The sequence below is a fragment of the Pelobates fuscus genome, chromosome 11 (assembly GCF_036172605.1).
Source record: "Pelobates fuscus isolate aPelFus1 chromosome 11, aPelFus1.pri, whole genome shotgun sequence".
Taxonomy (NCBI): Eukaryota; Metazoa; Chordata; class Amphibia; order Anura; family Pelobatidae; genus Pelobates; species Pelobates fuscus.
The window spans coordinates 52,424,056-52,447,387 of record NC_086327.1 but is presented as its reverse complement, the minus strand read 5'-3'; the positions used below and the strand labels follow the sequence as shown (position 1 = coordinate 52,447,387).

General features: G+C 39.5%; 1 protein-coding gene across 1 annotated transcript in view; it reads right to left on the bottom strand.

Annotated features, from left to right (window-relative positions):
- The window catches only part of LOC134577885 (cytoplasmic phosphatidylinositol transfer protein 1-like), a 189,719-nt gene that overhangs the window by 123,115 nt on the left and 43,272 nt on the right, over positions 1-23,332 (bottom strand). Inside the window, exon 2 of the mRNA XM_063436800.1 lies at positions 4,137-4,285. Within this exon, the coding sequence (XP_063292870.1) occupies positions 4,137-4,285 (149 nt within the window). The remainder of the gene's footprint in view (positions 1-4,136; positions 4,286-23,332) is intronic.

The window sequence follows — 23,332 nt, the reverse complement described above, 5'->3', positions numbered from 1 at the left end:
AAGTTTTCGTCTGGGTGGCCGCAATTCCTGTGGACGACCACGAGGTTGCGGCCATCTTGTTTGCGTGAACGCAGGCAGCGGTGTTTGGTCGTGGAGTTCATGGAACTATTTTCAGATACTGTGTTCAGTTCTACAACCCTTAGAAAGACACTGTTTGGTGGAAACGTTCCCACGAACAAGGGGAACAAGCTCTAGGGTAAGATTATTGACTATATTCGGTAGTCTGTTTGTTTTTAAACTACCGAACTAGACCGACCGCAAGTCCTGATTCTCTGGAACTGTTTTGGGCATGGAGTTGGTTAAATTATGACTTCCAGGAAATTCCTGATATGGGTGATTTTTGTGATTTGTGGGGTTTTGTGTATTTTTAAGGTACTTTTGGGGTGTTTAGGAAATTATTTTCTGTGCTTGGAGATAATTGAGTTTAATACAGTGCTTGACTCAATTATCTCCCAGGCACAGGGGAGGGATGATCTTGTTTTGTATAGGAGTGTCCTGGACCTGAGAGCCAATGTAATCGTGGTTATGTTTTTACTGTAGTCTAATTTCAGGTCCAGGGGGTGTGCCCCTTTCAAGGGGACCTGCATATAAGGCTAGTTGTGGCTGTCATTAAATGTATTCCAGCTTGTACTCCCAAAACTATTTGTTGTCTGGTTACTGGGAGGGGAAAGGACTACTCTTTGTAGGATTCAACAGGGAAAGCCCTTGTAAGGACTAGAGCTCCCAGGACTGAGTGTCGTCCAGGGCCTGGGGGTGTCTAGAGCGAATTCCTCATTCGGCTCCAGGAGGGAGCGTTACCAGGACTAGAGCTCCCAGGACTGAGTGTCGTCCAGTGCAAATTCCCCATTCGGCTCCAGGAGAGAGCGGTTCCAGGGCCCCAATCAAGCCACGGCGACTGTAGACAGAAGTGATGCAGTTTGTCCCCTGTTCCAGCTAGGCAGCGGTCCTTGGCGGAGGTACCCAGCCAGGGGTACAGGGATATCCGTTACACACAGGAATGGAACAGTACCCCCACATACACTTTGATCTGAAGGCAGAGAGATAATTGATCTCACACAGAGAGTTACTGCAGGAAAAGAGTGAGAAGTTTAAAAAAAAAAAAAAAGTGATTTCATTAACCCTTTCAGTGCTAATCACAACATTACCCCTGGGATTAGAGTTTTTTGGGGGGAAGTCACATTTTCAGTACTACAAATTTAATATTTTGAGTTGTTTGGTGCAGCCACTTTAGAATGGCTAGTGTAAACAGGGACAGGCCAAAGTCAGTGGAATCCAGAAGTCAGAGTAGTTCGTAAAACAAACCTATAGGTCGGTACAGGCAGAAATCCAGGGAAATCAAGCAAACAAACTGCCAAAGTACCATACAGATTGATTTAATTCAAGTTCAGTTCTGTATGGTAGACTTTGAAACAGTCTGTTATGCAGAGGGCAGGTAGAGATGGGCAGGTTGGGAAATAATAACTAGAGTCCTTTCAGACTCCTTTCTTGTAGCAAATACGACACTTTCTTTGGGGAGCTTTTTTATGGGGGTGGGAGGGATTCGGGAAGTGTTTGCCAAAAAAGTATTTGGAGATCTCCCGATTCCAAAGTGGGATTGGTAAATAACATATGGGATAAAAGGCTTAGCATGAATTCAAGGAAAGCGCAGGGCTTACCTATGACCTCTTTTTTATAGAGGACATAGGCATTAGAAATTGCCATCTGGCTCACGTAGATTGCAATTTTCTTGTACCAGGTCCTAGTTTTTCGGTTCACCAGGGCTTTATGCATTGGTCAGCCAAGTCTACTCCCCCCATAAACTTGCTGTAGTCTACAGGGCACTTAGGCTTTTCCAGATGCTCAGTGCTACCTCTCACAGGCACTGGTGGAGAGCTGAAGAGGAACCTCTTGTCAGGGTTTGGGGGAAACCCCTGTGATTCTTCCACACTGTGCCTAAGGCTTGGTTTCAAAGCAATATTATTTTTTTAAATAATAATGCTATACTGGCATAGTAGTTGTGCAGAGAGATACTGCATGGCAAAAAAAATTGTTTGCTGAGCTATGAGCTCAAATACGTCATCTGACAGAGCTCAAAAAAACTAATTGGCTTGCAGTCGTACAATGTTACAGTGATGCCAGGTGTAACAGTGAATGGCTATCATGTTTGGGGGCACCCAGTCTCCGTCTGGCATTGGGTATTCTGAGGGTACTCTTGTAGGTAGTGGTGGGGCACCATCACTTGAGGTCTCATTTAGAGGCTCAATGTCAGAGGCAGTGATAGTGTCACTGTCTTGCAGAGTGTCACTATCACTGCCTGCCAGAATGACATACGCCTCCTCTGCTGAGTAGCGACATACCATTCTAGGGGGACAAATCAATTACCTAATAAAAAATAAGGGGGCAATTACTAAATTCCTACCTGCCTAACACCGACTACCCACCCTCAAAAACCCACAAAAAATAAAATAAACGTACTGATCACAGTTTAGGCAGCTGCGATCAGTACTGAAAGGGTAATTTTTATATATTTTTTTAAATAAAACTATCCCTAAAAAAAAAAGGTTTAGCCTGATCACAGAGCTCTCTGATCACAGTGATCACTGATACAGTATTGTACAGCAAATATACTGTACAGTACAGTGATCACGGCAGCAGGGAAGGGGTTAAGGGAGATTTGGGTTGCTGCAAATGACACAAAGGGTCAACAACAATTTTTTTTTTATATATAAGTACAAAAGTACCATTAGCCCTAATCAGGGTGATTATTATTATTATTATTATTATTATTGCCATTTATATAGCGCCAACAGATTCCGTAGCGCTTTACAATATTTTGAGAGGGGGGATGTAACAATAAATAAGACAATTACAAGAAAACTTACAGGAACAATAGGTTGAAGAGAACCCTGCTCAAATGAGCTTACAGTCTATAGGAGGTGGGGTATTAGAAACATTAGGATAGGAAATATCAGGTAGGAGTGAAGCAGAGCTGGAGAAGAGAGCAAAGCACTTTCCCATAGGAGAGAGCAAGAGACAGGTATGTAAGGGAGAGATTACCCTGGGAGGCCATACGCTTTCCTGAAGAGATGGGTTTTAAGGCCCTTCTTAAATGATTGAAGACTAGGGGAGAGTCTGATGGCAGTAGGCAAGTTATTCCAAAGGAGAGGAGCCGCCCGTGAGAAGTCCTGCAAGCGCGAGTTGGCCGTTCGGGTGCGAGCAGCGGTCAGGAGGTGGTCACGGGCAGAGCGGAGGGTACGAGGAGGGGCATACCTCTGGATCAGTGAAGAGATCTAAGAGGGGCTGGAATTGTTCAGTGCTTTAAATGTATGGGTTAGCACTTTGAATTGACTCCTATAGGATACAGGGAGCCAATGTAAGGACTGGCAGAGGGGCGAGGTGTGAGAGGACCGACTGGATAGGAAAATCAGTCTAGCTGCAGCATTCATTACAGACTGTAGCGGGGCAGTACGGCTTTTGGGGAGACCAATCAGGAGAGGGTTACAGTAATCCATGCGGGAAATTACTAGAGCATGGACAAGCTCCTTGGTAGCATCTTGCGTAAGAAAGGGGCGGATCACAGTGTTAATGCTGTTACAATTCATTGGCTGAAACATTATAACAGTGATCGTAGTGACTGGTTGTCCTTGCGATCACATGCTGCAGAGCGCGGTCATTGGCCACAGAGGGACTGCCTGGGTTCCCAGGCATGTCTCCCGACCACGATCTGCAGCAGGCAATTGCCAGCGGCCACGTGAGTGGCAAGAACAGCGAGGACGTTCTATGCCGCCTGCCGGCGATTACAGCCAGCCCCTTAAGGATGGCATAGAACGCCTGCCGTCCTTAAGGGATAAAATTTGCTTCACCAACTGCTCCCTTATGTCATACGTGTTGTTAGAATTAAAGGTTTAGCTTGTTTCCTATTGTACAGCACTGCAGAATGTTGACACTATATAAATAAATTACAATTGCAATTGTAAAGAATTACATTACACTACAAATGTCTGTGTTGCTTCCAGACCCACTCATGACATTGTATATTATACAAGTTGAAGAGAACAAAATGAATAGATTCAATAGATGCATATAGATAAAATACTGATCCAAAATTGTATCTGCAACTATTTTTTTTTTTAATGTAATCCTAATACCAGACATACCCGTTTAGATAAACTCGCTTCTCTGTATACTGTCCTTTTCCATGTACAGGATCTTCATAAGGCTCATTAATTATTACTTCGACCCCTTCTCCATCTGAACTCTGTTCATGGCTGTGTTTGCTTATCATGTACAGTTGTCCAATCTTGTACTGAATAGAGAAAATAGGGCAAGTTAATACAATTTTAACTAAATACCTACACATTTGCCGTTCACGGGTTAATGCATATGAAAAGGTAGCACACCTTGATGCACTGAAGCTTCTATGATTTTATACAAAATGTTACTACTTTTGTTACAATAAATGTAAAATTATATTACTTTAATACATCAGAGAGCATTTTGTTCAAGCTCTTACTGTGATGTTATTATCTGTTCTTGCTTGTTATCTGTCCAAGACAAGCACAACAGAATGTCAAACTTTTAAGGGAATGTAGGACAACATGTTTTAACATGTGGGGATCTGGGATATGCTGACTAGTTAGAGGTTACCAAGTCCTAGCATTAAAGCATTGTAGGAAGTGGAAAGCGTGGGAAGGATTGAAACAATACACTTGTCCAGACAGGCAGCATTATATTCCAAGTAAAAGAAAAAATGTATATCAGCCTTCAAGTGGAAACAATAGAGAGAGAGAGAGAGAGAGAGAGAGAGAGAGAGAGAGAGAGAGAGAGAGAGAGAGAGAGAGAGAGAGAGAGAGAGTCTATTTAGAGGGTTATTTTTTACTGTATAATTATATTTTCCATATCACCACATCATGAGCTAGGAAAATGTAGCACAGAAGAATGAAATCAAAGCCTTCAAAAACGCATTTTCGTTTGAAAAATGCCTGTGAAAATATCAGTATTGTAATTTTAATATCTTGACAATTTGCAGCCAGAGCTACAAATGTTTTGATTTACAAAGGATAAAGTGTTGAATAAATTTTACTCCACTTTTGGCTGAAAAGGAAATAATTGCAGCATACCTTTAATATAGCCTTTTGTACCTTGCATGTTGCCTGAAGAGGCCACCTGGGGCTTTCCAGCTGTTGATTTGTCATCTGCCTTAACTATAGCTGGTAAAGGATTATAGGATACATAGCTGATCTACAGCTGAAAGACTACAAATCACATAGACACAGGGAGACTACTATGCAAACTTGTACAATCTAGAGAATCTGTCACTTATGTAAATGCAATCCTAAAAAAATTGCAATGCAATAGTTGCCTAATTTGTGAACCCTACAAATGTAAAACAGACATACAAAACATTTCACTACTGAAACCCCGTCTTTATCAAAGCAAACATTTTTCTTTTTGTATCTTTTTTCTTTTCAGAAATGCCACCATATTGCTGTAATCTACATATTAAGTGCTATTATAGAACAATACTCATAAATGGTTTGATACTAGAGTAATTCAGGGTGACAACTCCTGAACCGACAAGCATCAATACCCACTACTAGCCATCTCTTTCACACACCTAGAAACAAGAACTGCCAAGTCCACAAAAGGCCTTCAGCTGGCCAAATCGGACAACTGGATATATTTCCCTATACGGTTTTACAACTATACTACCCTGTTTTGTGTTTTACATGTTCAATTCCTCAAGACTATCTCTTGGGATTGGAAAAGGTTACTTGCAATATGTCTCAACCGCGGTCTATTCCCTCTGTACTCAACTGCGTGCGGCTTCTGCCACAGTGCATTGGGATACACCCAACGTAAGTAACTCAACTCTCACTCTATTCTATATCCTCCAGGCTCTAACACAATGTAACCCAAGCATGTCAAACACGCGGCCTGCGGGACAGATGCGGCCCACAATGGACATCTTTGCGGCCCAGCGAGCCGCAAGTGCATGCTTAGTGTTCCAAGCAGAGTAGGCACCTGCTTTCCCCACATTGCAGGTGCCTACTCTGCTAACATTTACCTGGCCGGGGAGGAGAGGAAGGTGGATGCAGCATGGGAGTTCAACCTTCCTCCTACTCACTGCTCCCTCATGCATGCCGTCTGTTGTGATGCCAGGCACCGGAATATGACGTCATATTCCGGTTCCGGCATCACTAAACTGCACGCGAGGGAGCAGTGAGAAGCAGGAAGGCTGAGCTCCAGATAGAAGATCCCAACTGGACCCCAGGGATAAATACAATAATGTGAGTATGTGCAAGAATGTGTAAATGTGTGTCTGTCAGAGTGTGTGTGTGTGTGTGTGTCTATCAGAGTGTGTCTGTCTGTGTGTGTCAGTGAGTGTCTGTGAGTGTGTGTGTGTGTCCGTCTGTCAGTGTGTGTGTGTGTGTGTGTCAGTGAGTGTCTGTATTTGTGTGTGACAGCAAATGTGTCTGTGTGTCTCTCAGTGAGTGAGTGTGTGTGTCTGTCAGTGTGTGTGTGTTTGTGTGTGTGTGTGTCGGTCAGTGTTGCCATGACCGCGGCTGGACAGTGGAGGACCTGGAGGTGCAAGGAGGCACGCAATGCCACATCACATTCCATTGTGACGTCGACTTGTTCCACCTTCACAGGGTTTCAAGAAGTAACAGGGTGCAGACGGCACCATTTGGGGTATACCAGAGGCACGACTCCAGAGTCGCATACTGGCAGCGTTAAAGTGAGTGGAGTCTGCATGTTGGCTAGAGTGGGGTGCTGGGATTTGGTATATGGGAGACGGGGGGGAAGGGGGGTGGAATTTAGTAGAGGGGGGTGCTGTTGTTTAGTAGAGGGGGATGGAGGTTTTTTTTTATACTGTACTTTAAAAAAAAAACAAAAAAAAAAACTATGTTTCTATGAAAATGTAAGTTTTTTGTTTTTTTTTGTGACCCACATAAACGTAAACCTTGTTTATTTGGCTCTTGCTAGACTCTGAATTTGACATGCTTGATGTAACCTAACTTCTTACTTCCTAATACAGTTTACATACGGTTTAAATGATTCATTGTTTCCATTAGCCTATGTAAGCTAAAATTGGAAAATTTGTATCAAACTGATTGTAACACTCCTTTTAAAACAAAAACTTCTATAAAGAATTAAAAAGAAAAAGTGACAAATAAAATCAGAATGCAATTGAAAGTATAGGAATTTGGAGATTTATCAAGCACATTAAATGATCTGAGAGCACTGTTCACTTGCTCTTTAGCAGAAATTAGAAGCTTCCACACAGTTAAATAATACAATTTAAACTACTTCAAAATAAAATACAATATTAGAAAAAGTCATCCCCCAACCCCCTCCACCGATACCATCAACCCATGAATGGTATTGTGAGGATTTATAAACTAAACAGGTTGGGAAGGTGCTATCTTCCTACTACCCCATCCCCCGTCATAGCGCAACCACTGGAACTTCAATATATAATGTCCCCCATTCTCTTACACTCTATGCAGATGTTATATAGTGTTAATATTCCCAGCAGGTGGGACTGTTAATTCATACTAATTCAAAATAAATTAATTAGGGTTAAATAATTTAATTAGGGTTACATAATAATCTTTACAGTCCAACACTTATCAGAGGTACAGTTTTTTTTGCAAAGAGTTAATCATTGCATAAAATAATGTTACCTTCAATATATTTTTTTCTAAAATACGTGCCAAACATTTCCTTTTGTCTAATAAATCAGGACTGAAGCACAAAATATGATACATCAAACACTTTTATCTTCTGGACAACATTGATTCCTCTGTGTATTGGGATTACTATCTAGGACCAGGGACGAGAAAACTAATCAAGGTTAAGAGTAAATTAATTAACTGAAATACAGGGCAATTCTAAAATAAATTATTTCGTAGTAGTTTGTAAGATATCCATGAGCTTAAAAGAACATACCATGGGACTGAAGAATAAAACTTAAAAAAATAACATGTCACTATTTTACATGTTACAATATATATTTTATTCAAATCACAATTTGCAAGATAATATATTCTTATGTGATTCCATTTGTTGAGCTATCATCCTGAACAATTGAGTTTTCCCCTATTATTGTTATTATATATTTATAAAATATTTTACCAGGAAGGATACATTGAGATTTCTCTCGTTTTCAAGTATTCATCATTTATATAGCGCCAACATTGTTCTTGATACACTTGATTGTGACAGCTGCATGTGATCCAGGCCATTGTAAGGCTCATGAACACGGCCTCTCTTCAGATGGACATGTAGAGAGACAAGGCTTGTAATCAGCCTGGAAGCAGGCACAGGGCTAGAGATTGTATACAATTTGATAGTAGAAACTGCCTGCTGACATTATGGGCAGCATCTGGTAGCTGTAGAAAAGCTAGAGTTATAAGTTTGCTGGTTGGTTAAAATAAACGCATTGGCCAATGCTCTTAACCCAAACTAAATTGTCCAAGTTTTATTGGAGGCTTGGGTATTAGTATGTGGTGGGAGATGTGCGCAGTCAGACAAAATAAGCCCAGACAAGACAAAAAGTAACGACGGCTCCACTGATCATAGATTATCCACACACACCCAAACTTTAACTCCCAGTATTACATTTTTTTCTGACAATACCTTTGTTGTGTCTATGATATTTGCAAGAAGTAGACCATAAAGATTATTGCATTGAAGTTTAAACCTTGCTTTGATTTGGTACATTTGAAATGCAGTTAGTTTTGCATGCTTATGTCTTCCCATTTAGCAAAGAGGAAGCAAATTCCGTCTTTTGTCTACAGCCATGTGTTGTGTAATGTTTAAACTATTCAAGTGAACCTTTCTATAAAAGGAAAGCTATCACTTTTTTGGATAGAACTATACTGAATGCAACACTGAATATCATCTACCTTTTTTTCTCATCTGATGCTCCGTTTTCGTTTAAAAGTATATGAAAGGTTTAGCAAGCGACATCACAATCCAGTTCAGTCCAGGCACAGCCAAGGCACACAATGCAAATGGTAGGAAAACAGAAACCTCTTTGACTAAATAGGATCTCAATTTAATAATATTTCTAAATGATTCATTCCTGTTAGAAAAATGTAGACTTTAATGGTGAGTTGTGTAGATAAATCACTTGGAAACTATTCTAACAGTATTGAAATTATTTGTAAAATGTATTAAATCTATGCCTACATTCTATGGAAGAAAGTTGAACATTTACAATGATTAGGAGCCAAAGTGGAGATGCCTAGCTCCAGGATAGAGATAAATACAGCAGTGTGGATTTCAGGCCTCACAAACATGGTTTCTAAAACATATTTAAAATCTTGAAACGTGACAGTTCACCGATAGCTTTTTAATTTACACCTTCCATATTTATCTCTTATGAAACTCTGAGCACTAGTTAGTAATCCAGATTCTCTTTCACATATTCTCTTGTCTAATTTGTATACAAAATGAGTCATATTTACTGGCTTGACAGTCAGTATGACCGGAAATTCACCCGACTATCTCACATAGAGTGGTTACACAGACCTGCCTACTAATTTTGGCAAAATGTTGCCAGATGTTATCATTTTACATACAAAAAAAAAAACAAAACAAAAAAGCAGGAAGAAAACAAAATGTAATTCTTTATTGTGGAAATAGGTTATCAAAACTACTATTCTGAGGAGGAGTTAATTGAGTAAGAGTCTACCATGTGGAGATCCTGCACAATACAGTGTAACTTTAAGTTGTCTCAAGAGCTATTTATAAGTAATGGTTAAAACTCACAGAGATGTGACTTCCCTTGATTAAGCAACATTTAGCAGACTTGTAAATAGATACCATAGAAACACTTGCAGATTGCAGAGACAATATTTGGGATTCCACAGTTGAAAACAATTTTGCAAAGTTGAAGGTGAATATATTGGTTTAGTATCAGGTGGTCTAGGACAGAGAAAAGAGTGTAGGGTTCTAGAAGATTTAAAGGAACACTACAGTGTCAGGAATACAAACATGTATTCGCTATAGTGCTAGAATAAAATTGTTAGCTCCCGGCTCCCTTCTCTGTTAAGACTAGAGGCGATTTTACTCACTCTTTCTCCCACGCTGCGCTGGTCTCACTGCCCCACCTCCATGGCTGAGATCATCAATTTTGATTATCTAAGTCAATTCAATGTTTTCCCATAGCAAGCCTTGGCAAGCTATTGCAAATGCAAGGCAAAACGCTCAAATGTGCCAATCAGCATCTCCTAACTGAATCGATAAATGTTTCTCTAGCTATAAATATGCATTAAGTGCTTAAATACAATAATCAAAATAATTAAAAAAAAGTCTTGGTAAATGACGCCCAGAGACCCCTTGCACCATAACTACCATAATGAGTGCCCATAATTGCTTAATTAATAGACCTCCCAGTTAAGAAATTAAATAAAATAAATACAAAAATATATATATATATAAATATACACACATACTGAACATACATGTAAGGGCTAAGAGAATGTATAAGTAAACAAACAAGTGAGGAATTGTAAGTAGATATTCAAGTACAGCATATGACTGGGCTTGGCGATTATCTTCCTCCATGTTCTATGCTTCCTGGATTTTGTGCAGCCTGTTCCAGCTTGTAAAATATCTTTCATTTGAACCAGATCTAAAATTAGTGATATAAGTGGTGGTTAACCCCTAAATTCTTCAACATACGTGTGTTTTTTCCCCATTGATATTTAATAAGGATGTCACTGTGAAATTGGAATCACACATATTAAAAAGTTAATAGAAAACATATTGCTTATAACCCTCTGGAAGAATGGTGTTTTTCACACAATGTTTTACCAAAAATAACAGTTTTAATTAGAAATATATGCATGGAATCTCAAATATATTACAAGCACAAACAGATATTACAAGACCACACTGTGAATATGCTGTACAAATTTTGGGCACCTGTTCTAAAGAAAGATATCATGGCACTAGAAAAAGTGCAGAGACGAGCTACAAAATTGATAAAAGGAATGGAGCATTTTAGTTATGAAGAAAGGTTAAAAAATTTAAATCTCTTTAGTTTGGAAAAACGGTGCCTGAGAGGGGATATGATAACATTATACAAATATATTCAGGGCCAGTACAAACCATTATCTGGAAATCTATTCATAAACAGGGCTATACATAGGACACGAGGTCACACATTTAGGCTTGAAGAAAGGAGATTTCATCTAAAGCAAAGAAAAGGTTTTTTAACAGTAAGAGCAATAAGGATATGGAATTCTTTGCCTGAAGAGGTGGTTTTATCAGAGTCTATACAGATGTTTAAACTGCAATTGGATAAATACGTGCAAAAACATAACATACAGGGATATAATTTCTAATTAGTGGGGTAATAGCTGCTTGATCCAAGGAGGCATCTGACTGCTATTTTGGGGTCAAGAAGGAATTTTTTCCTAGTTTGTTGCAAAATTAGAAGCGCTTGAGACTGGGTTTTTTGCCTTCTTTTGGATCAACAGCAAAAGCATATGTGAGGAAGGCTGAACTTGATGGACGCAAGTCTCTTTTCAGCTATGTAACTATGTATACATAACTTCTACGCTAATATTTTAGACCTTATATTTAAAAACAATGCAATTTCTAAAGCCTTTTACTGTTAGCACATTCTAATATTTTTGTAAAGTACAAAAGAATACAATAAAAACATGGATTATAGTCGTAATAATAAAGGATAAAATAACTTAGTCAATTGGTTGCCCAAATAAAATGATTCAAAGAAGCATATCATAAGTTTATCTATTTACCTTAGTCACAGCTACCATTCTATATCTCACTCATTTTATTTTTCTATAAAAAGACATAGAATAATGGGTTATATTACTTATATTAAATAATAGCAATATCATCAGATGTTTTATTTTTTGTAAAATGCCTTTGCAAAGTATAGAGGAATTTTAGACACAAATCTAAGGCGAGTGGGGATTCTGGGAAAGCTGCCAAGCAGGTTCACAAAACTGGATTTTACTGAGGGCTTAGCAAGTTTCTAATATGTGTAGGAAAATGCCAGAGGATATGCAAAGAGTTACAATGTCAAAAGAAAGGGAGGAGAAGCCATAATTTCTTATGCTGCAGTTGTTAGTGTAATTGAAAGATAGTGAAATAGAAATGCAGTTGAAGGTTCAAATGTGCATTACTAACCCTTCATTTTCATTACTATTAGGTTCTCATTGACAGTGCAAAATGCATATATGTCAAAACATTATATACAATAGGTAAGAATCAGCAGAAGCTGCACTGGTTTTCAGATTTGTTTAAGTACATTTAAAGGGACACTATAGTCACCAGAACAACTACAGCTCAATGTAGTTGTTCTGGTGTCTACTGCCTGTCCCTGCAGGGCTTTTAATGTAATGTTTACATTGCTGCGTAGGAACACCTCTAGTAACAGTCACTCAGACGGTCACTAAAGTTGCTTCCTGTATCAGTGCTGTACAATGGGCAGCACTGACGTTCAGTGTCTCCACCCGCTGCATGGAGGCACTGAACTTCCTCATAGAAATGCATCTTTATGAGGCGATGCAGATTGGCGCAGCACAGCGTTTTGCCATGCATATGCGATAGCCTCCCAGTGCTGTCCTGAGGGAAAGCGTTGGATTGGCTGAGATCATAAAGTTTGATCTCAGAAAAGGGGACAGAGCAAGGGCGAAGCCAGTGACAGAGCGACTGAATAGTGCGGCGCTGTAAGAAAGGTGAGTAAAAACACCTTTCACTTAACTGACAGGTGGCCACGGGCCTAACATGAGTTTGCATATGTTTGCATTCCTGTCACTATAATGTTCCTTCTGTAAAAAAAACACATACACATAGATTACACCAATTTTGGGTGCAGTATGTTCTTTACAGGAATGTTTATTCTTTACAGAAATATTGGTATAAAATGGATAAACCACTTTCGAGACAATATGGTATCCATTTTCTTTAAATATTTTAGAAAATATCAACATAGAACTGTCAAATACTGTATTAAAGACAACATTACATATATTAAAAAAGTGTAAAATGCAAAAACTGGTTACGGTTGCTTCTAATAAGTGATAACATTTCCGTCAATGCATCTTTCTAATGCCATAAATTGAATAATAATATCTATATTTTAATACCCCACACATCTATACAGTACAAGACACTACAGATTACTATTGAAATCTGCAAATAATCCCTGCAAGTGGTCAATGTATTTAGAGCCTTCCCTTCCACCGAGCTGCTATAATGTAGCATTTATTTTTTACCTACAAAAGTTGATAATGTGTTTGCAGTCTGTCTGCAGAGATGCAAAGGGACAGAATGGAGCCATTAAAAGGACACTACAGTATAGTCACCAGAACAACTACATCCCTTCAGGCATTTTTTTCATAGAAAAGGCAGTGTTTACATTGCCCCTAGGGACACCTCCGAGTGGCCACTCCACTCCTTAGATGGCCACTGGAGGGGCTTCCTGGCTCAGGGCTGAACAGTAGGCAGCCCTGCCATTCAGCGTCCCCACGCTTTGCATGGAGATGCAGAATTTTCCTCATAGAGATGCATTGATTCAATGAATCACTATGAGGAGGTCCTGATTGGCCAAAACAGCATTTGGCCCAGCCCCCTGCCAATATTAGCCAATCCAATGCTTTCACCTATAAAAATTGGCCATTTTAATTATATCACAAAGGGGGCCGAGCCAGCGCCAGCGGACCCATGCGGTGCTGGAAATAAGTTGAGTTTTAAACTTTTATAAGGAGGCTAAGGGTGGGGGCAAGCCACCTATAGAGTGGGTTTAGCCCTATAGGGTCAGAAATACATGTTTGTGTTCCTGACCCTATAATGATCCTGTAAAGTAATCTTGTAAGTATGTTTCTTGTTTCTTGTAAGTATAGAAAACACCAGTGGTACAAAAAAGAAAGGTAAGCTGGGCTTCATGGGCTACAAAATTGAAAATTAATATTAACAAAGATTGCGGGGAGGGAGATTGATACTGTGGAATTATTTAAAGGAACACTCGGGCACCATAACAACTTAATCAGAATGAAGTTGTTATTGTGCCAATAGGTCCCTGGTGCCAGCTTACCATTGCCCCTGTCCTTATGCTTCTTTTAGGTTCTTTAAATAGAAAACCTATGGCTGCTACAGAAGGGGCACCTCTGATTGGCTGAGAGGGTCAGTTTATGTTCTAAGCTACTCATTAGCTCCCCATTTATAACTGTCATTTTAAAGTTGTTGTTTTTTCAGTTGTTTTGTGCTTGGGGAGCTTCTGACAGGCTTACAGTGTCAGCTGGCAATCACAGCCAATCAGCAGTGCCCCTGTTGTTCGAGGGTTCTTGTTGAAACAAATCTGAGAGAAGCGGAAGGTCGGTGCAGAGTTAAATGACACCGGAGAGAAGACTTTGGGGTTAAATCATTCATAAATGGTTTACTCCCTAAAGGCATGCTGGCACTAGGTACCTCCTGGCACCATAACAACTTAATTCTGATGAAGTTATTAAGGTGCCCTGAGGATCACTATAAAAAACCAAAATGTTAGTCCCTTGAAATCTAAAACAAACAAATTGCTGGCAATATGTGGAGAAGAATGGCAATAGCATATGTTTTCAAATTACTGTCATAAAAACCTCAAATTATTGTTTTTAATATTACAATATTCTTTCCTTTCTGGAGAAGGATCAAAATCTTAGCAAGCAAATTATACACCCATAAGCTTTATATCTATGGTGGTAATATTAATCAAAATAACACTAAAGGATGTTCAAGAAAATATTTTAAATAACAATATCATTAGTAAGAGTAAACTGTGTGTTTGTTTTTGCAATAAACATCATGTCAGTGTTGATACTGTAAGAATCATAATAGCTACAGCACACTGTAGTGGTTAGGTTGCCAGAATTTGCCTGGCACTGCCTAATAGTAAATTGTGAGACCCTTTAAGAGATAATTAACACCTACATGTTTCTGTTAGATGCCTGTAGACAGAAGCATGTCAAACTTCGGCCTGCAATGAATATCTTTGCGGCCCAGCGGGCCGTGAGTTTGACATGCTTACTGTCACTGTCAAAACATCATTTGAAAAAGTCATCTGGGCGATACGCATTGTGATTTTAACAGATTAACAGTATTTTATGTAAAAAATAATAAAAAGGCTGCGCTTACGATAAAAGCAGACACAGTGTAAAGTCCAAAGGGAGGAAAAAGTCCAACTGGTGTGTCCTTACAGGAGGTCTTTGCTGGTGGTGTCCTCTACCAATGTAGTAGTTCCTCTCATATGAAAGACAAAAGGGAAGAGATGGACAACCAATAGTGTAGTTTGCACAATACTGATGTGGATAGAAATAATAATAATAGTTGAGAACTCACATTTACCAGAGCTACTGTCCTAGCTCTGGAATAAAGCGCATACAGCGGTATAATCCCCGCTTATGGGATTTAAATGGGTTCCTCTCTGTGTTCTTGGTGTCCAATTCTCAAAAAGATAAAAAGAAACATCCGATAGTGCTCACTGTTTGGCAAAGTGAATAAAATAATAAAAGGGTATACTCACAAACCAAGAGCAGACCGACTGCTCTGTGTAGACAGCTTTGGTGGATTGATCCCCACCTAGGATTTCTTTAAAATGCAGGAAACTTCCAGGGTTTGCCCCCAGTTATGCCAATTTGTTTATGGCTGACTGGGAATCTATAGCCATTTGGGGCAACCACCAATGGCGGGCAAACCTAGTCTCTTACTTCAGATACATAGACGACCTCTTTTTTATTTGGGATGGACCAGAGCACCATCTTATTGATTTTATTAATCATTTAAACAATAACGATAGGGGTATTATTCTTACACATGAATTTAGCAATAAATCCATTAATTTTTTAGATCTCAATATTTTTATTAACAAGGGACAACTTCAAACAAAAACGTTCTTCAAAAAAGTATGTGTAAATACGGCTATAGACAGATCAAGCTGCCATTATAAGCCTTGGCTCGAGAGTGCCCCTAAAAGTCAGTTTTTACGCCTTCGTAGAAACTGTTCTGAACTCACTGATTTTAATGAGCAAGCAGATTTTTTAAAAAGTAAATTTATGGAAAAAAAATATTTAGAGTCAGATCTAAATACTACAATTAATACAGTTAAACAAAAAGAACGAAAAGAACTTCTGACGTACAAAAATAAAGAAAATATCGAACCAATAGCACTCCCAATTATTTTTAATTTTAATAACAAAAATAATGATGTCAAAAAAATAATAAGAAAACACTGGCATATACTGAAACACGATGAAATACTTAATCCCATCATACCCAATCATCCAAATATTGTTTTCAGAGGAGCACCTAATTTTAAATCTATTTTAACTACAAATTTTACTAAAAAATCTCCTCCCAGAAATCTATCCTTTTTTCCCCAGACGAAAGGTTTCTATAAATGTAAACAATGCATTGTGTGTAAAACTACAGATAATTTTATTCCATCCAAAGTCACAAATTTTATGTCGAATCGGACAAAAAAAGTGTATAGTATTTATGATTTTATTTGCTGCAACACAAAAAATGTGATTTACCTGCTTGAGTGCCCATGTGGCCTCCAATATGTGGGGATGACCACAAGGTGCCTGAAGATAAGACTGAGCGAACATTGCAGGAATATAAAAAATGGATACTTAAATCATACAGTATCCAAACATTTCATTATGCACAATAAAGACCCACGCCTACTAAAATGCATTGGTATAAAAAAATGTTCCACCTCCTGGCGTGGAGGTGATATAAAAAAGCTGCTTGGAAAAACAGAGATGGAATGGGTGTATAATCTTCAGACTCTTATACCCCATGGTCTTAATGCAGATTTTGATTTACACAACTTTTTATGATTTTGTATGTTTAACTATGCCTGTACCTTTAAATGTATATGTTCTTAATGTTTTCCATATAGACTTATAATTTTAAGCTGTTTCCTAACTTCCATTTTACTGCAAAATAACTTGCTCTTATTTTAAAAACTATTTGTTTTTATCCAATTAATTATTTAAGTCCCTATTTCCTTTAATATCTCTTATCATTCATCCAGTTTTTAACTGCAGTGTTTAACTCCCTTAAGCAATTATTATTGGCCAGTTTTTACTGACTCTGGGATTATAACTACATTTCCCATGAGTCAGTTCGGTTTAACTTCCGTTTTGGGAAAAAAAAAAAAAATTAACTACAACTCCCATAAGACATTGCGGCTAAAACTTCCGAAAATGCGGAAGTACCTTGTCACATGACTATCTTTAAAGGATTAAATCTATACTTTCCTGCCCTCGTTTTTCTTCAGAAATATCAGGAATAAGTTATACTATTATAAACTACATATGATTATTTTAAACACACGTTTTAAAGCTTTTTAATATGTTCTTATTTCTGATTGGTCAGACCAATTTTTGGCGCCAAATTTAAACCAGTTATGCTCCTATATAACATCTATTAGCCAGGTAATTTCTGTTAATCCATTTGAAAAAGTCTCTGACGAAACGCGTTATGGATATTTATATTTGTGTTTTTATAATATATTAAAGTATTTTTTGGACATTTGTTTGTGCCAAAATATCTTTTTTATAGAAACTTAATTATTTTACCCTGGCTTTTTAATCTTTATTGGTTTTATTACACCTTGATAAAAACCCTGGAAGTTTCCTGCATTTTAAAGAAATCCTAGGTGGGGATCAATCCACCAAAGCTGTCTACACAGAGCAGTCGGTCTGCTCTTGGTTTGTGAGTATACCCTTTTATTATTTTATTCACTTTGCCAAACAGTGAGCACTATCGGATGTTTCTTTTTATCTTTTTGAGAATTGGACACCAAGAACACAGAGAGGAACCCATTTAAATCCCATAAGCGGGGATTATACCGCTGTATGCGCTTTATTCCAGAGCTAGGACAGTAGCTCTGGTAAATGTGAGTTCTCAACTATTATTATTATTTCTATCCACATCAGTATTGTGCAAACTACACTATTGGTTGTCCATCTCTTCCCTTTTGTCTTTCATATGAGAGGAACTACTACATTGGTAGAGGACACCACCAGCAAAGACCTCCTGTAAGGACACACCAGTTGGACTTTTTCCTCCCTTTGGACTTTACACTGTGTCTGCTTTTATCGTAAGCGCAGCCTTTTTATTATTTTTTACTTATCTAGCTCTAAAGGGTTTGAGGGATCCCCTTTTAATAGGTTGCTGCTTTTTAGTTACCTAGCGCTGTCTCATTTTTATTTATTTTTGTAACAGTATTTTATGCATTTATTTTTATTACTTGTTTGGTAAAAACTTTTAATAAAAAAAAAGAAAACTAATTTAAAATTTCTATTTAACTGGATTTTACCGTTCACTATACTCAATTTTATTTGGTCTCGCTTCTATCGGACCACAGGTAACCCGACTGGTTACCTCCGCTATTTCCTTCCTTCAGCCCCTCCGGAACCCTTAGAACAGGCAGATAGCCATCCCCTCAGAAACTCGATGACACACAGCTCTGGAGGTACAACATGATTTTATTATGCCACACTCGTCTTATGGATATCCCCATGCAAGGGGTCCACTTCACAAACACCCAGGGGTTGTATCCCAAGATCCTCTACACCTGAGAGCCAAAAGCACGGGAAAGGGGTCGCTGTCCCTTTGTCTCCCAGGTCTAGGAAGCCCGCCACTTAGGCAAGGGGTCTCGCACCCAGGACGATGGGGGGTCTTTATCCCAGGAGCCTTTGTGCCTGAGAGCCAAAGCACGGAAATAAATTGTCCATTTGTTTCCCAGACACAGAAAAGCCAGCCAAATCACCTCAGGTGATCGCACAACGGCACATTCCCCGGCCAGTCTCTGTTCACGAGGTTCCTGTGCTGAAACCTGCAAGGGAAGTGTCTCCTCTCTGGATACGAATGCTCCCCCTGACTGGCATTCGTCTATACAAAATGGCGGCCACCCAGGGGAGCACTCATTAATTACTTCCTTCGCGGTTTCACACTATGTTGCAAGTGCGACCGTTGCGGTTTCACACTTATGTTGCAAGTGTGAACATTCTGATTAATTGGTCGGAACGTTCTAATGGGGCCCCTGAGGTAGTCCCCGTTCAGGAGACAATGGGTATTGTTTGTATGAACGCTCCTGAACCGGGAAAAAGGGTATACTGCACGAAAGTCGGGGAAAACACATAACACAAAAAGGAAAATGCCCAAAAAGGCAGTGGTTCTGCCACACCACTTTTTATTTTATCCTTGATTATTTTATAATTTTTGGAAAATACCTGCTGATAGCACTGCATTTTTATCTAGTAACATATCCTAGGTGGGGATTGTACCACCCACGCTGATTCCAACGAGCTTGTGAGTACAATTTACTTTTACTTGCAAATTGTATTTTCCAATACTAACAGAGAGCACTATTCTCCTTATTTCCATCTTTTACTATATACCAATTGGAAAATATGGAGGAACATCCTTTACAAGCTATATCCATGAGCGGGATTATACCGCTTTAAGATCTTACTAAGAGCCGAATTGGAAGCTCTTTGTGAGTTCATTGTATTCTCTTTCTATATACACACTGTGTTTGTTCTATTGAGTTGCACTATTAGATCCCCTTTTTATGTATTCCATGCACGCTTCGGCGTTTCAAGGTTTAGAGTGGTTGTGGGGACCGTTTGCGATGGATCTGTTTGCATCCTGGCTCAAAGCCCAGTTGCCGAAGTTTTACAGCTGGAGGCCGGATCCGGCGGCGACGGACACCTTCATTCAGACTTGGCCGGATGCTTGGATGCATGCCTTCCCTCCGTTCAACTTGATCGCTCGCACGCTCTCGAAATTGGCCCGTCACTATTGTATGATGGTGTTGGTTGCTCCTCTGTGGAGATCGTGACCGTTGTTCCCTCGGTTACTTGAAATGGCTATAGATTGCCCAGGTTTGATACCGAACTTCCAGAACCTCCTTCTGGATCCGGATGTGAGCTTGCACGGATTAGTGGGCCAGGGCTTTTTGCACCTGGTGACGTGGCTCCTTTCCAGGGACCTTGGACTCTCTCGGGCATTCCGCAGTCGACTCTCCATCTCCTCGACAACGCATGGGCACCAGATACTCGATCTGCCTATTGGTCATCATGGCGAATGTGGTCTGGTTGGTGCGTGGGACGAGCACTGGATCCCGTATCTGCTCCTTTATATATGAATTTGGAATTTCTCATAGGCATGTTTGAGTCGGGGAGGGGGTGTCGCACCATCAATTTGTTCTGCTCAGCTATCTTGGCGGGACATCGTGGTATAGATGGTTCCCCGGTCAGGAGACACCCTTTCGGGTGTTGTCTACTTAAAGGGATTCGCCTTACTAGATCGCCTAGAGCTAGGTTCTTTGCCTTTTGGGATGTCCATGTGGTCTTACGGTTATTGACAACTTGGTATCCGAATCAGGATTTGACGCTTAAGCAACTGTCCACTAAGTTGGTGATGTTCTTATGCCTGATCTCTTGCAAGCGGGTGTCGGATGTCAGGGCACTTTAACATCTCCAGGAGGACGAAGTCGGCCTCAAAAGCCTTTGTTTACCCTAGGTTCCAGAGCATTCCGGCACTCTGCCCGGTGGAGTGTCTGAAGACATATCTGGATGTTACTTGACCCCTACGCTCTCTGGACCTGTATCCTCTATTCCTTTCCTTCCGCACTCCTCACCCACCGCTGTCGACTCCTACATGTTGGGTTCGTTGGCTGTTATCGTTTGCTGGCATTGACACGTCGATTTTTACGACCCACTCGGTACGTGGAGCCATGGCGTCGAAGGCTTCAGTGGTTGGTTGTCGTCTGGAGGATATCTTAAGGGCCACTGACTGGTAGTGGAAATCAACCTTCCGTAATTTCTACTTCAGGCAGATCTATGTCATGTTAATAGTAAAATCTAGGAATTTTCTTTCTAATCTTGATTTAATATGTACTAAAATTTTCAGTTATTCTGAATGCCATGACACTGTTCTATTACTTCTGTTACTGAATAGCTTGTACTCGCTGTTCTGGCATTACAAGCTTGTTGTACATCATTGCACATCAAAAATAAAAAATTGACAAACAAAATAAATAAATGTTGACAGCACTGTTTTATCCCACCCCAAACATGATTGTCCTCAATTGTGAATGCACATTGTTAGGGTTATTTACTAAAATGAAGATTCAAAGGAAATTCAAAGTGAATTTCAAATTTAAAGGGGCACTATAGTTACTCAGACAACTTAATCTCAATGAACTGGTCTGGGTGCCATATCCCTGTCCTCTTTACTCAATGACTAAATTGCAGGGTTAGGTCCATCTCTAGTGGCACTTCCGCTGCAATCACAGAGTAAAATGATTTATTGCTTTCCTGTGGGGAAGTTTGAATTCACATTAGGTTTCCAATGCTCGTCTATGAGAAGTATTGGATTGGACATTGGTCTAGAAGGCAGTGCCTTCTCCATTATATCTTGGCAGGCAGAGAGGTGAGCAGCACCGAGGGAGACACAGTGGTACAAAAAAGTGAGTAACCCCTCTTTTTTTTTCTCTATTTTTTACTGGAATATAACTAGGAAATACAGATTTTATTTTTAAGGCTATAGTGTTTATTTAAAGCCAGACTAGACAAACTGAAAGCCTAGCTGAATTAAAATCATTTTCCAAATCAGCTATTTTGACTTTGAATTTTCATTTTAGTAAATAACCTTGGTAATCTTTTTAAATTTAAAATAGAATATACATTATCTATAAATTAGAAAAGTGATTCCCTGTGAAAGAACAATTTGAATGTATTTGAATAAGGTTAGAGAAACCATCTAATTTTGCTTTCTTGATTTCCTCCTGCATATTGCAGCTCTCTTTTGCTCACACAGAGGACGATAGTATCCCATAGTTATATGGGAGAGCAATGCCATCTCACATCTGATTCAGTTTAAAAAGTATTGTGTTTTTATATGCACTTGTCAATGTTTTCAAATATTCTGTAATATTTAAACAACTTTTTTTGGCAATTGCGTACTTTCACATTAAAGATCTGAGTTTGTGATGCACAAGGAAAGCTTGTTCTTGATACAATATATATATATAGTCTGTTTTCCTTATTTACCTAAAAGGTACATTCCATTGTGTTTTACTGTCGTTTGTTAAAGGACCACTATAGGCACCCAGACCACTTCAGCTTAATGGAAGGATCAACTAGGATTAACCCTTTCTGTTGTAAACATAGCAGTTTCAGAGAAACTGCTATGTTTACATATGGGTTAATCCAGCCTCTAGTGGCTGTCTTGACAGCCGCTAGAGGCGCTTCCGCGCTTCACACTGTGATTTTCACATTAAGGAGACGCCAGCGTCCATAGGAAAGCATTGAGAATGCTTTCCTATGAGACTGGCTGAATGCGCGCGCGGCTCTTGCCGCGCATGCGCATTCAGCCGATGACAGGGAAAGGAGGAGGAGAGTCCCCAGCGTCGAGGGAGCCCGGTGCTGGAAAAAAGGTAAGGGATTAACGCCTTCCTCCCCCTAGAGCCCAGCGGGAGGGGACCCAGAGGGTGAGGGGGACCCAAGGATCCTATAGAGCCAGAAAAAACGAGTATGTTTTCCTGGCACTATAGTGGTCCTTTAATGCATTTAACAAAAAAACAGATGCCTACCTTTAAAAGTCCCTAATTTGCAGCAAATCACCAGGATCTGCTACTTCTATCAAATCAACATGCAGCTTGTGCTCTCTCCCACAGAAACCTCACTGAAGAAGAAAAATTCATAGAAACCTCAACACAGCTGTAAATACAGCTGCAATATTATCTCACAGGAGGAAGGAATAGTGCAAGTGGAATCATGATGAAAAACATTCAGGATGGCTTTTTGCATAATGTTCTAGTAGCCTCCTTCCAACATCCGTGCATGTACTGTCCATTCGTCTTATGATTTACGGGAGCTTTTATTATTATTATTATTATTATTATGTATAAAGCACCATCAGATTCAGTAGCGCTGTACAATAGGTGGACTAACAGACACGTAATTGTAACCAGACAAGTTGGATGCACAGGGACTGAGGTATTGAGAGCCCTACTCAATGAGCTTACATTATAATTTGAGTAATTATTCTTTAGTGCAAAATAATTTGTAACATTGTGAATTTATATTGGTGAGATAGCTCAGTGGACTAATGCATCATCAACAGAGTCTGTTCTACCCAAAAGGGGTCACAGGCTAAAATCCTGGCAGGTTTGACTCAGCATTCATCCTTCCGAGGTAAATAAAATGAGTACCGTTAAATATTGGGTAATCGTAATATCCCCTGGATGTTGGGCAAACAGGATGTACTTCGAAACCAGAGTAATCTGAAAGCATCTGGTTAAATACTT